The 16,021-nt window shown below is 39.6% G+C and overlaps 5 protein-coding genes across 5 annotated transcripts; 2 read left to right on the top strand and 3 right to left on the bottom strand.

Annotated features, from left to right (window-relative positions):
• Nucleotides 1–5,872: 5,872 nt before the first annotated feature.
• On the bottom strand, nt 5,873–7,017 carry GCK72_025725 (uncharacterized protein; the record flags this gene model as incomplete). Its single annotated transcript, XM_003105433.2, has 5 exons — nt 5,873–5,989; nt 6,236–6,319; nt 6,375–6,529; nt 6,705–6,821; nt 6,879–7,017. The coding sequence occupies 5 exons, from the start codon at nt 7,015–7,017 to the stop codon at nt 5,873–5,875; spliced, it is 612 nt and encodes a 203-aa protein (XP_003105481.2).
• Nucleotides 7,018–7,737: 720 nt separating this feature from the next.
• GCK72_025724 (uncharacterized protein) lies at nt 7,738–10,830 on the top strand (the record flags this gene model as incomplete). Its single annotated transcript, XM_003105549.2, has 5 exons — nt 7,738–7,863; nt 9,297–9,359; nt 9,409–9,828; nt 9,881–10,041; nt 10,569–10,830. 5 exons carry the CDS (start codon nt 7,738–7,740, stop codon nt 10,828–10,830), a joined length of 1,032 nt encoding a protein of 343 aa, XP_003105597.2.
• A 375-nt stretch (nt 10,831–11,205) lies between these two features.
• Nucleotides 11,206–11,512, bottom strand: GCK72_025723 (uncharacterized protein; the record flags this gene model as incomplete). The annotated part of the gene is made up of 2 exons (XM_003105573.2): nt 11,206–11,276; nt 11,335–11,512. The coding sequence occupies 2 exons, from the start codon at nt 11,510–11,512 to the stop codon at nt 11,206–11,208; spliced, it is 249 nt and encodes an 82-aa protein (XP_003105621.2).
• Nucleotides 11,513–13,532: 2,020 nt separating this feature from the next.
• On the top strand, nt 13,533–14,485 carry GCK72_025722 (uncharacterized protein; the record flags this gene model as incomplete). Its single annotated transcript, XM_003105604.2, has 2 exons — nt 13,533–13,700; nt 13,748–14,485. The coding sequence occupies 2 exons, from the start codon at nt 13,533–13,535 to the stop codon at nt 14,483–14,485; spliced, it is 906 nt and encodes a 301-aa protein (XP_003105652.2).
• Nucleotides 14,486–14,606: 121 nt separating this feature from the next.
• On the bottom strand, nt 14,607–15,500 carry GCK72_025721 (uncharacterized protein; the record flags this gene model as incomplete). The annotated part of the gene is made up of 4 exons (XM_053736458.1): nt 14,607–14,829; nt 14,962–15,182; nt 15,245–15,350; nt 15,421–15,500. The coding sequence occupies 4 exons, from the start codon at nt 15,498–15,500 to the stop codon at nt 14,607–14,609; spliced, it is 630 nt and encodes a 209-aa protein (XP_053580024.1).
• Between the last annotated feature and the right edge of the window lie 521 nt (nt 15,501–16,021).

Genomic DNA, 16,021 nt, shown 5'->3' with positions numbered 1-16,021 from the left:
CAAGGACCACCAGCAAACATGGGATATCCACCAAACGCACCAAATGCAACTTATTCGATGGCATCACTCTACATTGGAGATCTTCATCCAGATGTGACCGAGTCGATGCTATTCGAGAAGTTCAGTATGGCTGGACCAGTGCTCTCGATCCGAGTGTGCCGTGACAACACAAGTCGTCTCTCACTTGGATATGCTTATGTCAACTTCCAGCAACCAGCAGATGGTAAGATTCTTAATTGCTTTCTCTTTCTAATCCACTCCACTCATTCTCCACGCCTTCATTGTTTCTCTCTGTGCCACGTCATAGCCATGGGGTACTGTGTGTTGAGCGTACTGTTGAGAGCAGATGTGTAATCTCGTAATGTCACATGCCTAAACACACAAAACCGTACCACACTACCCCCCAAAAACGTCGCCCACTCGCATTTCCTCTCTTTTTCCAATCAACCAGTACGGACGAATGCGCTCTCCGTTCTCACCTTTTGCCTTGTGCATGCAGTTGATGCGCAATAAAAATAGAGAGAAAGGAAGAGAGAAGAGACGATGAAGAGCTGCCACGTCACAGGTTGTAAATGACGTGCTGTTTTGGGAAACGAATGGAGAGAGAAAGAAGGATGAGTGACGTATTATAAATATTCCAAATATGGAAAAACTAAAAATGGATAGAAATAATAAACTATGGTATTTGCATACCTGTCAAGGCCCGGGTACTTAACGCCAAAATTCAAATTTTTTCGTGTTTTTCTTGAAAAAGTCGAATTTTTGACTATCATTGAGAATTTAAAGAAATTCTGAAAAATTATAAAAAAATTTTATATTTTCGATGAGAAATCAAAAAAATTAAAAAAATTGAAAAAAGAGTTCATTTTTTGAAGCAGGGTCTTGACAAATATGGGTCCTAGTATAATTAAAGTGGTTAAGAATAAGAAAGCAACAGATGCAATTTTCTTCAAATTACTGTGAATATTGAATACAACACAAAAAATGCTCAAAAACACAAATAAATCATTAATGAGCTTTCAGCTGAGCGTGCATTGGACACCATGAACTTCGAGGTCATCCACGGACGCCCGATGCGCATTATGTGGTCGCAACGTGACCCAGCAGCTCGTCGTGCCGGAAACGGTAACATCTTCATCAAGAATTTGGACCGCGTCATTGACAACAAGTCGATCTACGACACTTTCTCACTCTTCGGAAACATTCTTTCCTGCAAAGTTGCCACAGATGAGGAGGGCAATAGCAAAGGATACGGATTCGTTCACTTTGAAACCGAGGCCTCGGCACTGACTGCTATTGAGAAAGTCAATGGAATGCTTCTTTCTGACAAGAAAGTGTAAGTTAGATGGACTTTTTCATTTGGAGAGAAAATATAACTTTTTTGCTTTAGATTCGTCGGAAAGTTCCAACCACGCGCTCAACGCATGAAGGAGCTCGGAGAGAGCGGGCTCAAGTACACAAATGTCTTTATCAAGAACTTTGGAGACCACCTTGACGAGAAGAAGCTCACCGAGATGTTCTCCAAGTATGGAGAGATCACCAGCGCTGTTGTGATGACCGATAATTCTGGAAAACCAAAAGGATTCGGATTCGTCGCCTTCGTTGATCCAGATGCAGCTATCAAAGCTGTTGACACTCTAAACGAGAGCACTTTGGAAGGAACCGATTTGAAGTTGTCGGTCTGCCGTGCCCAGAAGAAATCCGAGCGTACCGCTGAGCTTAAAAGAAAGTATGAGGCTTTGAAGCAAGAACGTGTCCAACGTTACCAAGGAGTCAACTTGTACGTCAAGAACATTGAAGAGGAGATGACAGATGACGGTCTTCGTGAGCACTTTGCCAATTTCGGATCCATCACATCCGCCAAAGTCATGGTTGATGAGAATGGAAGATCCAAAGGATTCGGATTCGTTTGCTTCGAGAAACCAGAGGAGGCAACCGCTGCAGTCACTGAGATGAACTCAAAGATGATTGGTGCCAAGCCACTCTACGTGGCACTTGCTCAACGCAAGGAGGATCGTCGCGCTCAATTAGCTTCTCAATACATGCAGAGACTTGCAACTCTTCGTATGGGACAACAAACCAATGGAGTTCCAGGAATGACTCAAATCTATCAACAAGGACAGCAAGGATACTTCATGCAAAATCCAATGGCGGTAAGTCATCCTAAACATGAACATAACATAAACATAACCATAACAACCTTTTTATGGGCCGGCCTGTAGCTTGACCCGTCGGCCCGGGGTTTTAAATTCAAGCTTTTTTTCAGCGAAGTTTTGATTTTTTTTTCTTTTTTCCGAAAGCCTGGTCGGGCCAAAATTTGACAAGTTTGAAAATAACCTTTACTAATTTCTTTCATTTTCTTTAGGCTCAAGGACGTCCAGCATTCCAACCACCATCGGCTCAAATCCGTGGACCACCAGGACAGCGAATGTTCAACAACCAAGTCTTCATGCAATATCCATTCAACCAGCAACGTCAAGCGTACCCACAACAACAAGGACGTCCACCAATGCGCACCGCCGACGGTCGCCCACAATACGGAATGGCGCCACGACCAACCGGACCACCACGTGTCGGAGGACCAGGAGCCCAGTTGGGAGGAGCTCCAATTCGTCAGGTAATTTTAATTTCTTTCATTTTTGATGATTTTCCATCCAATTTTCTTATTGCTCGTTCATTTCAGCAAGGAGGAGCGCCACGTGGTGCACCACAGAAGCCATTCTACCAAGGACCACCACGTCAACACCAACAACATCAACAACAGCCACACACTCATCAGCAACAACAGCAACAAGGGCAATCTGGAATCGTCATCTCAGGACAAGAGACACTCACTTCTCATATGCTTGCTCAGGCTGCTCCACAAGAGCAGAAGCAACTTCTGGGAGAGCGTATCTATGCGCTTATTGAGAAGATGTTCCCGAACCACAAGGAGGCTGGAAAGATCACTGGAATGATGTTGGAGATTGACAATGCTGAGTTGATCATGATGCTCCAAGACGAGGATCTCTTCAGAAGCAAGGTTGAGGAAGCTTTCACTGTTCTTTCTAATGCACAGAAGAGCGCGAACGGCCCAGCAGCAACAATTGTTGGAAACTAAGCATCCATGATGCGCACTTGTCCATTCTCTGATATTCAGAGCTCTCTTTTTTTCTCACAAAATCAAAAAATTGTTGGCTATACTTTTCTATACTGAAAGCAGTTTTCAGTTTGCACTCATTTCATAACTTCCCATCCAATTTTCAATTTTTCTTACCTCAACCTCCCCTCTCCCTTCTTCCATTTTTCTTTTGCAATTCAAAACTTTTCTTTTTTTTTGCTTTCTTCAAATTTCTCTTCTTTGTCCCCTCCCCTTCAAAAAAACAGATATACCAAAAAAAAATTTTGAAAAATTCTCCAGAAAATGCATAAAAATAAAATTCAAAAAAAAACTCAGAAAAAATAAAATACAAAAAATTTCCGTTGGTATCTAAAATTGACTCTTGAAATTGCTGCGTTGAAGCTGATTTCTTTAACGAATGTGTATAGTTTCACCTAAAAAATTGTGTCCTCTTTCTTTTTTTCTTTTTTTCCCCCTTCTACCCGTGGTCCTCCTCTCTCCAAACTTTTATGTGTATTTTGTCAGATTCACCGTTCTCTTCCAGAAAAGTAACCACTAGTTTTCTGCTAGAGACTCGGTGAATTGGGACAACTCCCCCTCAACATGGTTATATTTGTCCTGTCTTGTATTGTATTCTGCAGCCCCAGCTCAGAACAAATCCCCCATTTCCGCCAGCCTCGCAGAAATTTTCATTTTTGCTGTCACTGCTTGTTCTCATGTGTCCTCATCTAATAATTATAGTATTTATAATAATTGAGATAATATTTCGACCTCTTCCCCCCCCCCCTCCCCGCCTCTGAACCGTCTTCCCCCCTTCTAAATCTCGCTAAAAATCTGATTTTTTCTTTCTTTGTTCCACTTTCACCTTGTAACATTTGATACATCTATTCATTCTGTGGTTTTTCCCGATATCCCAAGACCTTATCGTTTTCCCAGAAGTTTTCTTCTTATCATTGTGTCCAGTTGATTTCACCATCTGTTCCGACTGCTTGATGATAAATGTATCCGTTAAAGAAATCATGTGTTGTTATTTTTCGGACATCTTGAGAACATATCAGCAGACATATGTTCAAAAAACCGGATTCTGAACAGGATATATCAGAGAGATTGCTAAAAAAGCGAATGAAGCAGTATTAAGAAAGAAAAGGGGTGACAGTTAGTACTCAAAACATTTTCCTCAAGTAATGACCTTCAGTCTCTTCTCGTATCAGCTTGTTCTTGCCGTACCTGGTGGTAACTCTGTCTGGTGGAAAGTTGCTGGTTGCGGGTGTCACGGTCGAGGGTGTCTCTTTTCAGGAGAAGCCGCTAATCGATTTTCGGTGGTACGTTTATTACTCGATGCAGATGGATTTTCCCAAATTTTAGATACAATAGTTTCCTCGGTCGTTTGGTTTTGAAAAGTGTATCTTTATCATATCATTGGTCGTCGTTGGTACTTTTTATTACAGTACTGAAAAGGAAAATGGGATTGAACTTTTTTGTAAACTGGTCGACATGCACTTTTAGATGTGTCAGAGAGATCACTGGAAAAAAGCGGAATATAAAACAGAATTAAGAAGGGTGACAGTTAGTACTCAAAACATTTTTGGAAAAGAATGACCTCCAGTCTCTTCTCGTATCGGCTTGTTCTTGCCGTACCTGGTGGTAACTATGTCTGGTGGATAGTTGCTGCTCGGGGGTGTCACTTTTTAGAAAAATTCGCTGATCGGTTCTTGGTGGTACCTTTATTACTCGATGCAGATGGATGTTCTCAAATTTTAGGTATGATAGTTTACTCGGTCGTTACGTATTGAAAAGTGCATCTTTATCATATCATTGGTGGTCGTTGGTACATTTTATTATATTACTAAAAGGGAAGATGGGGTTGAACTTTATTTGTGAACATGCACTTTTAACCACTTCATGCCTTATTGATACTTTTCTTTCGATTTTTTTTGCAGAAGATTATTATCCCAGTGCAAAAGTTGAGAACCGCGAACACTGTAATTAAAAAACATGTGTAAAGCCCGTCACGGCTCGTTTTGAATCAAAAATTGCTTTTTTGAAAGAAGTCAAATTTTCGACTAAAATCAAATTTCATACAAAAGGTAATTTAAATACATTTACTTTGAAATTTCTAAAATTTTCAAAAAAGTGTGTTAAAAATGAGTACTCATTGTTAAATCCGGGCCGGCCCAATTTTTGACAGATCTGTGTATAATCAGTGTTCATAAGTTTCTGTCTTCACGTTATCCGCACTCTATCAAATTCACTCTGTCCTGTTTATATTGTTAATCGAGAAAATCTCGAAACTGAATTATCTTCCTGGAGTAATTCCAATTAAAACATTGTTTACAAGTACCCAAATTTTTCACCCGAGCAGCTCAAAATAAATTCTTAAGTGAGGTCTTTTGATGCTGCGATGAAAACATTTCACTTAACACATAATCCAAAAAAACTTTAACATTGACAGTTTTTGCAAAAACTATGCAACTTATTTTGTGAAGTAATCAAAATCAACTGATTCAGCACTCACTATCACTAAATGTTTACTTTTTTTGCTCCATCCGCGAAAATATTTTGTGCGAACATTAACTTTCATTCCTACCCATTGATAAAAATAAGCTGTTTGAACTGTTTCATTTTTTCTGCAGCGTTTGTTTCATTTTGTAGTTTTTTCATACTTTAAGTAAGTCATTTATTGAAATTAGGAAGTTATGTATATTGAAAGTTTTAATTTAATATGACATGGTCACAACTGGAAAGGAAATCACTGAAAATTGTGAATGAATATTAAAGTATAGTTTGTTCCACAAGAATTTCTCCAAATCCAGGTGGCGGTGCTTCCGTAAAGTTTTTAAACTTGAGATCGAGGATTGCAGAGTCATCGACGTAAACCATGGGGTACACCTGGAAATAAGTAAAATTTTGGTTTGGCCTGTTATCTTTTTTAGATGTTTGGCTATATAAACTGCAGTCAGAAGCTCTATTAGCTTTGCAAATCCTGGATTAACTTCAGGTCTTAGAAAGAAACCATATAACTAATCTTAAATATGACTTCTAATCCGAATACAGTCAACATTCACATGTTCTAATCACATAAGTTCCGTTCAACAAGATCATCAGGAACACAATTCGCTTTTTTAATATCTTTACCGGTCCTTTGACTCCAGTGATAACATCCTCGACTGGCTTCCCATTCACATAGAACTTGAGCTCCACATGGTCGTAGGTGACTCCCTTTCAAGAATATATTGGATTTTAAGTTTAAATTTTTAATAGTTGGTGTACATACCACAACATCTCCTTCCTCCACAGTTTTTGCCATTTTTGCTACCAGTTGATTCTCTTTCGCGATATCTCCATTATCTCTTATTCCCCAGAACTTCTCTGTGCACGGAATTTGATCGAAGGGGGATTGTTTCTGGCCGAGTCCGATTCCCCAGATACCTGAAAAGTGTTTTTGTTGTGAAAATCTGCTCATCCGTGCCATTAACCAATTCTACACCAAAAGAATGTCAAAAACAAAAATTTTCACATTTCTCGGTAATACAGCCGTTTTAGTAATATAATTTTAGTTTCTTTGAATCATTTCTTTCTTTAGTTAGACAATTAAAACACTCACCAGTTTGTTGTATAGTCACTTGGAAGTACGCTTTGTTTTGAACAATTGGCACAGTTGCGATTGCTCCTCCAATACCGCAAATCCTTTCTCCTTCTTTCAAAATCACCACGTTTTTACCTGAAAAATATCGTTGAGGCCCTGTGTTTTTTTTTCCAACAAACTATCAAATCTTACCCATTCTTCCGACATCTAACCTCACAGTCGGTTGGTAAACTGCGTTGAATCTTGGGTATGGCACACTATCAAAACTGGACCCCTCCGCACAGTCGAAACAGGGCGTCAGACAAGAAAACAGGTTTTTGAAGCTGTTCATTTTTAGTTCTGAAAATTTGTATAGTGGTTTAAGGCAGAAAAATGTAAAAGCGGAACGAAACGATTGGAAATTCATGAAATGACGTTGTTAACATTTTGCCACGTGTAAAAACCTCAAATGTTTATATTTTTGGAAAAGTTAGGAAATGTTTGAAACCACAATCTTTTAATTTCACTTTACAAGTTTCTTAAAACTTGCGAAATCCATATCACAACAAAAAGCACGAGAATGTATTTTGGTGCAAGCACATGAAAAATAGTCCACTGGAGCGCGGTTGCCGTGTTTCCTCCCCAGGGGTGGCAGCGATGAGATAGAGGCCGAGAGAGTGTGGGAGACGAAGAGTAAATGACAGATTGACTTCGATGGTGCGTTTACTGATGGCCCTCCGGGACACCATTCATTCAACAGACCTCCTTACATTCGAATACAGGCCGTTGGCCCACACACCGTCTTTTTGACCAAGGTTGCCCTTTCTTCCCCCCTTTTTTCTCTAAACCCTCATTATATGTAGTGCGACAGTGGAGGTTTTCGCAACAAGAAGGATGAGACACCACCTCCGACCGTCTTCTTCGCTTTCTCCTCTTTTTTTGCCCGCGGGATTTGGTTTTAGAATTTGAATTCGTTTTCTTCTATTCTTTGTTGGCAATCCTTTTGGTTCTCACTTTTTTCTTCCAAAAAACCAAAATTTTGAACTTCAGACCACCAACCCAAATCCCCAAAATGTCCGAAAACTTATACGGAGAGGAGCACCGAGTGGAAATGCTCCGGTTGCAAAAGATGATGAACAATATGAACTGTGGGTCAAGGGCGGTGCCATTAACAATGAAGGACTTTCAAATTCAGCAGGTATGTAAGGTTTTCAAAAGTTACAGTATACCAATAAAAACTGTGACCAAGGTTTTGAACATTTTTTTGAACACACACACGCGAAAAAAATTTGGTTGTGAGGTCATTTGCCATATGGCGACATATGGGTTAAGCATTAGATTCTTGTAGTGTATCTAGTTTTTGAGAGTTGGGTTGTGAAATGCTGCCATATAAATTTTTGGGTTACTGTAGCAGATTTATGAACTTGATGACCTTCTGTTGAAAAACGGCGTAAAAAGTAGTCAGTCTATTATCTTATCTTCATCTTAAAATACTGACCTTTTTCCTACCCTCTCCGTAGATTTTGCCACTCTCAAGACAAATATTACACAAATGTTTGGTTGTCACGGTTACTACCCCAAACTCTTCATTTTGGTATGTATACTCACGTAACTTTCAGTTTTAACAAACGATTTTGATTAAACAAACACCAATTTTCTTATCAGAAAAGTATGCTCTCTTTTAAAATGTCGTTAAAGGGAAACAAATGGCAACATTTCGGTATTTGTGCTGACTTTGTTTGATTTTTTGTCGGTCACTCCGCGCCAGTGACGAGTAAAAGAAAAATGGAGGGAAAATGTGAGAAGAAAAAGAAGAATGGAAGGAATCAAAGTTTCAAATTTCTCTAAATAGGAATTGAAACCTTCTAGCGGGAGGGACATCAGATTATATATCCAAATAGCAATAAGAAATCAAAATAACACTTTTGAGCACACTTCATCGAGAAAAAATTTTGAAAAAGAATTCCTTGGAGTTTCAACATTACATTAAGGGAGTTCCGGTAATTAGAAAAGCAAAATAAAAACAAAATGTGAAAAATCGTCTGAGAGAAAAAAATTGTATAAGAAAGAGAGAAACAAAATAACATGTTCTATAATAGTCACAGTTACCGGTTTTATGAAAAATAAGTTTGTTTTCCTGACTTTTTTGTGACGCGGCTGCTTTCAAACAGTCTATAAATTCAGTTATAAATATTTTCGACTACGGGAAGTCCATTTCTGCCGTCGAAACCGCCTAAATGACTGTTCGAGCCGAGTTATAAGCTCTCAAACACTTGGCGTATCTGCGGCAAATTTGGAAATCCATGTCAAACGTTAGAAAAATGAGAATATCTTTTCGCAAACCATTTGCCGAATCGGAATTCCATGTGAGAAAACTTAACCTTTCAAAAAGTTCAAGGGCCCATAACTCGGTTCGCAGTGACAATTAGCCGGTTTGATTGCAGAAATGGACTCTGTGTAGTCGAAATTACCTGTAAAGAATTCCCTTGTTAGATTTTCTTCATTTTCAATTTTCTACTCAAAAAGTACCTTTTGGATATCACACATATATGTATATTGATGTGATTTTAACATTCTTGGACTATTATATTTGAGATAAACGGCGTTGGAGACTCACGAAATTCATTTCAGGCACTCGGGAAAGGATCCTATGGACATGTGTATCGCGTTCGGAGTATTCGTGATGGGAAAGATGTAAGGATTTCAAAAAGACTGCAACAAAATAAATAACATTTTGTTTCAGTACGCCCTCAAACAAATCTACATGTCATCGGACAAGGAAGGGATCCCGCAAAGTGTGCTCCGTGAAATCACAGTGATGAAACATTTGGCGAGGAAAGCCCACCCAAATGTGGTGGGCTTGAAATCTGTCTTCCACCAAGTTGACAACATCAAAAATGTGATAAAAATTAACATGATAATGGAGAGATGTGATTGGGATCTGTTCACATTTTTGCGCAATATTCCCCGTGGTATTCCGGAGAAACAAGCAAGATACGTGTCAGTCCAAATTGTGAAGGGACTCGATTTCCTGCATTCTCATAACATCATTCACAGAGATTTGAAGCCTCAGAACATTTTGGTGAATAGAGATCAAACTGTGAAGCTGGCTGACTTTGGTTTGTCAAAGGAGTACTCAAATACAACTGCTTTCACGACTACGGTAAGTTTTTTTTTGTTCAGCTCTTTTCTTTGATTAATGACCCCATTTTCAGGTTGTCACTCTCTGGTATCGCCCTCCTGAAGTTCTTCTCCAGTCGTACTACAACAGTTCGGTCGACATGTGGTCCGTTGGGTGCATTATATCTGAAATCTACAGTCGTGAGCCGCTTTTCGCTGGTCGAGATGAAGCGCAGCAATTGGCGGAGATTTTCAAGTGAGTTTTGCGGCAGTGAGCGGATAATAGCATACTTGCAAACCCGGCTGACCTGTAGCTCGCTTCAAACTCAATATTACAACCTAAAATACACCAAAATGTAGATCTCGGTGATTTCTATTCTTTAATGTGCCGCGGGCCGAGCTAGAATGGATTTTTTGGTAGTTTTGCGTTTTTGGCACGTTTCCCTGTCCGCGGCACATTGATAATTCTCCATCCTGCCCGTTGTACGTCATTAACATAGAATTTGCCGATATCTACATTTCGGTGTATTTTTCAGCTCACAACATTGCGTTTCAAGCGAGTTGCGCGGTTTGCAATTATGGGAAATAGTGTCCGAATTGGATACTCTGATTTTATTGAGATAACATGTGAAAAATCTCACCAGGCTCACCACTAAGTACTTCAACAAAACATTTTAAACCGTGACATAATTTTCGAGTTAACATCTCATTTGCTAAGAAATTCAGTTTACATATAATTCGAACAAATTAAAATTAGCAGTTCAATAGCCAGTTCTTTTTCAGAAAAATGGGAACGCCAGTTGGCAAGGAATGGCCCAGTGAATCCGTAATTTCAAAAGACTCCTTTCCGACTTACCCCAGCAAACCACTGAAACAACACAATCCATACATGTCTCTGGATGCCTATGACTTTGTGCAGCAATGTCTGAGATACGACCTCGGAAAACGTCTCTCATCACGTGCTGCTCTCAAACATCCGTTCCTGAATGTGAAAACGTTGATTACAAAGCCTCGTGTGCTGAGAACCCTCAATTTCAACAAATGAACGCCTATAACATCCATTTGGAACAAATTTCAAGTTTATTTTCTACTACAAGTTTCATTCTGTCATATTATCCTTTTGTTTAAGTATCTTTTTCCAATTCATGCTATTCGTCTCAATGCTATCAGTTTCTTTCACTCTTATCCAGTCATCCCATTTGTAGATATACGCTATATTTTAATGTGATCTCTTTCATCTGACTTTTTTGAAAACTTTTTTGAATTAACAATACATTTATTATTTTGTTCATATTTCTGATAAAATGAATATTGAATAGTAAAACAGTAATATATTTATGACTAGAGGAGAGGAGGATGAGGTAAAGGTAACTTATGTGCTTTTGTCGACAAATGGATCCTTATGACACTTCAATTCAAACTATTGGCAACAGAGAGATTGGATTTTGACAAATGTAACTCCAACTGAACAGATTTCGGTGAGTGTATTATCTGAAAATTTATATTCAGTAGTTGAAAAATATTGGAATTGCGCTATGCTCAAGCTCACCAGTAATAGCTTCACAGTTTTCTCCAATTTTGCAGAACTTGCTTACAGTCATGAACAACTTTGCGCCACAGTATCGTCTTACTTCATTGGATCCAGCAGCTACGACTCCTTCGAAATTGATCTGCATGGCGCAGAAAACGACCAGAATTATTACCACAAGTTTGAATGTGCCGGACATCGCTGCAATAAATATTCTGTTAACAATTTAGTGAAAAAAAACACAATAACGAAAAATAGAAAAGGTATGCTGAGATTATTGCAAGTGTTCTAAGGGGGCGTGGTCGGATAGGTTGCAAAAGACGAAAAGTCGGGTTGCCTCTACCTTTGACCTGACCAACCCTTTTCTTTTTACGAAATATCAGATCTGAAGGTTCTTTGGTATCAAAGAACATATAAGAGAAAAATAGAACAAAATTAACTAGTTTTCAAATAGACTTACTGTGAAAAATAACATCATATCGTTATATTTTTTAATCGTCTATCAGAGAAATTTTGAGGTTTCAGAAACTCATACAAATTTATCGGAAAAACAATTTTGGACATTCTATTCATTAATCTAGAGGTTATTAACTACAATGATTCTAGTCCGAATAAAAAAATACCGGGATAATCATATTCATGAGTTCCGAGTATAGATGGGGTTCCGTTAAAATTCAGGTGCCGTTCTATTACAGGTGCAATTACAATACCGTTTTTACGGTTGACTATTTGTCAATGTCCTATTGCAAAAGGCCATAAAATTAACCTGCCACAAAAATCAATGAACATTTTTTGTTATGCTCACTGAAACATTAAAAAAAAATAATCTGAACCCGTCAAAACACAATCGCAAAACAAAATCCACGGATATTTTTCTACGAGAATAGGTGCAACGGAAAACGATACAACGTGAGTATCATATTTCAGAAATGAAAATCTCGACTATTCAGAAACTGATTTTGTTCTAAGCGTAGATATCAAATGTTTAGTTTTTCTACGATCACTTGTTGGCTTTTGAAAAAAAAAGTTAGAAGGTGATATTCCGCATTGTCCAATTGTTATCTCTCAAACCCTTTCAGTTTCATGGTCCGACTGATATCACGATAGTTTTCGTGTTGGCTCAAGCTACACGGGTCCAAAAAAATTGAGATGTCTCTCCTGGATCCTCTGATCTCTAATAAGTCTTCTTGCAGTGTCGTGTTTCCATCGAAATGCAGAGTTATCTTACTTGAGCTCTCTCCTCAGTATTACAACCACCTTTGAGTTGTTTACTTCATATTCGTGCGGACCTGGAGAAAAGTATCATTTAACGAAAAAGATTTTTCCCCTTCTCATTTTCCTCAAAATGTTACACTTGTCCTTCGTGTGCGAGGATCAGCGTGGGCTTTGAGTGATGGGACCGAAGACAACTCTGGATTCTACCTTTTCGTTTCATTTCCTCGAGAAAAATGAAGATACTGCCGTGGAAGCGTTTTTGAAAGCGGTCAAATATTCAGGTAGACTGGACAATCGAGCACGTATCAAGTGGAAAAAAATTAATGACAGCGGAGAGGGTAAAAAGGGATGGAAGAACAGAAGAAAAACGGCGTGCACTTTGTTCATAACGGGAAAACGATTTATTGGGAGACAGAGAATGTGTCTGAAAACTTAAATTATATTAAAAGTAAGGAAAATAAATATTCCTAGATTTCATTCAACATTTTTTCACTGAACATACAAATTGAACCTATGCCTCCTGAAAAAACAGGTTTTCGACTAAACCTCCAACCTGCCGCATGTCTTTCCTATGCCTCATCACATATCCTATCTGTTCTCTATATTCTATCCGCATGATTGATATCAGATAAATAGATTAAAGAAAGATGTGGCCGAATGGTCTAGTGGTATGATTCTCGCTTTGGGTGCGAGAGGTCCCGGGTTCAATCCCCGGTTCGGCCCATTCCTTTTTGTTTATATAAAAATCTTGTTCATAGTTTTATTAAATGTGTGTCTGTGTTCTAGTCCTTGCATTAAACACCTAATAAAATAATAAAACCCCCTCCCCTGATTTGTTTTCTTTTCACTGAACTAAGCTACGATATCTCTACTTGAATCTTTTACTATCTTGATGGAATGTACCAGTTTTTGAGTAGAACACTCATACGGTCTCCATAGTATAAAAGCAATAGAATTCCCAATTAAATCATTCAACTGGCGTGCTTTGGCATTCTAGAATCACCATGGATTCTCCGACCGATCTTCGCCTGAAGGCTTACCGTCTCATTGCTTACTCGGCAGTCGGTTTCTCTGTGACTGCAGCAGTCGCATTGTGTTTGACCCTTCCATTAATCTTCACTTATGTTGAGAATACGAAGACTCAACTCCATCGTGAGTCTTTGTATTGCAAAGTGAGTTTATTTTTATTTTTGGACATATTAATGACTATAATCTTTAGAACTCTGTGCAAGACATGTGGTCTGAGATCAACAACGACGTTGCTGTAAACAGAACGGCAAGACAGGCTGGATACTCATCTGGAGGTGGAGCTGATGCTGGAGCAGCTGCTCCAGCAGGAGGCGGATGCTCTGGATGCTGCAATCCTGGACCACCAGGTTCCGGAGGAGCACCAGGAAAGCCTGGAAAACCAGGAAAGCCAGGAGCACCGGGAGCACCAGGAGCCCCAGGAAAGGGAGCCGCTGCACCATGTGAGGCTAAGACACCACCACCATGCCAACCATGCCCAGCCGGACCACCCGGACCACCAGGACCAGACGGACCAGCCGGAGAAGCCGGACCAGCAGGAGAAGCCGGAGCCCCAGCCGCACCATCGCCACCAGGACCACCAGGACCACCCGGACCAGCAGGAGCCCCTGGAAACGATGGAGCTGCCGGATCACCAGGAGAGGATGGACCAGCCGGAGAAAGCACCTACCCAGAGCCAGCCGCACCAGGACCAGCCGGACCACCAGGACCTGCAGGACCACCAGGACCAGACGGTGCCAGCCCAACTGCTGCACCAGGAGAGGCCGGACCAAAAGGACCACCAGGACCTGGAGGAGCTCCAGGAGCCGATGGAAACCCAGGACCACCAGGACCAGCTGGAAATCCAGGAGGCGAAGGAGAGAAGGGAATCTGCCCCAAGTACTGCGCCATCGATGGAGGAATCTTCTTCGAGGACGGAACTCGTCGTTAATTTCTTTTCTTTTTTCTCCAACGCAATTGACTTATTTTGTCTTGCCAATAAATATAGAGCATTCCAAAAACGAGTAATATTATTTATTATCAAAAATCAAACATTTTTTTCAGAATATATTTCAACATCTTTGTGAGATTCTTGGTGGTTCCGACGTCCTCACATCAGGAATGTAAGGTGGGACCTGTTCTTCATTCTCAACCAATCCCATGTCCAGGTGCCCAAAATCATGCGAGTACTTGTAACAGAAGACACTGATCCATTCAATATCATAGATTGTCTGAGAGCGGTCCAACCGTACAGTCATAGTCTGATCGGTGATATCTTTTAGCATTGGGCAAGCACTGAAATAAGGATATATATTCTTTGAGCAAAATAAGAAAAATATTACTTCAATGTGGAGTCTCTGCCAACAATCATCGCTTTCTTCCCAGTTTTTTGGTCAATGTCTGTACCAGCGCCAGCGAAAAAGTAACCGTCTGAAAAATCGCATATGTCTAGTCTCTTTTCTATCAGTACCTGGAGTCTGTGAAGCTTTGTAAGAAAATCTCGGGATCCGCAGTGTTCTAGAATCAATCACTTCAATCGGGTCAGAAATTATTCCGTATTCTCCGAACAATCCCATATCCGGTTCACTTTCGAAGCAACAGAATGGTTGGGGAGGTTTCTTGTTTAAGTTGACGGAGGCAATGATGTTCTGAAAAAAAAAATGATAAAAATCCCTTTTTATTCCAAAAAAATGAGGTTCTTCCCACTCACCCCACTGTTATCGACGACTGCGAATTGCTTCCACTGCGCAGCTGAGCCAGTCATTTTCACAATTAGTCTTGTGTGTGTTTTGTGTTGCTCACTTCCCAATGACACCCTGAATGCCATTATTGACGTGTTCTATTTGTGAGTCATGTCTGTTATTATATAAATTATAATTAACTCACAAATTTTCAAGCCACTCTCCATTTGGTGATGAATGATACTGGTAGATTTTTGGAGTGCTCTTCTCATTACTAGCAGACATAAATGCAAATGGAATTGGTGGTAGATCTGGAATTTTTAGTGAACAAGTAAACAGATTATGTCCGAAATAGTCTTACTTGGTTTACCAACCCTAAAGCCTAAAATCTGAAGATGTGTAGAGTTCACCAGGAAAACTTCTCCATCCACACCAGATCCACCAAACTCTCCAACCGAAACTCCAAAGTACTCGATTCCATTTATAACATCTTAAAAGCAAACAAGAAAAATTGATTGCATTGAATAAATGATTCTTACCAAAAAATGATGCTATTATAAAACTAATATTGAGAAAAATGTTCCTCCTTGCAAATATCATAATAACAGAAAATGATAAATAAGTTTTTGAAAATTCTGGATGAATACAGAAAACAAAAATAATTCCAAGGAGAGAAAAGAAAACTTCTTTTTCTGACCTATATGACGAAAACTGGTCAAGTTTTCGTCTTTTACTTCTCCGCTGCTTTTACCCCCAAATAGCCGAATAGCTATCACATTATTTGTCAAGAAAAGATGAAAGGGAAA

Source organism: Caenorhabditis remanei, chromosome X (genome assembly GCF_010183535.1).
Source record: "Caenorhabditis remanei strain PX506 chromosome X, whole genome shotgun sequence".
In the NCBI taxonomy this organism is placed as follows: Eukaryota; Metazoa; Nematoda; class Chromadorea; order Rhabditida; family Rhabditidae; genus Caenorhabditis; species Caenorhabditis remanei.
Note: the sequence above shows the minus strand (reverse complement) of the source record. Positions and strands in the feature narration are given on the sequence as shown.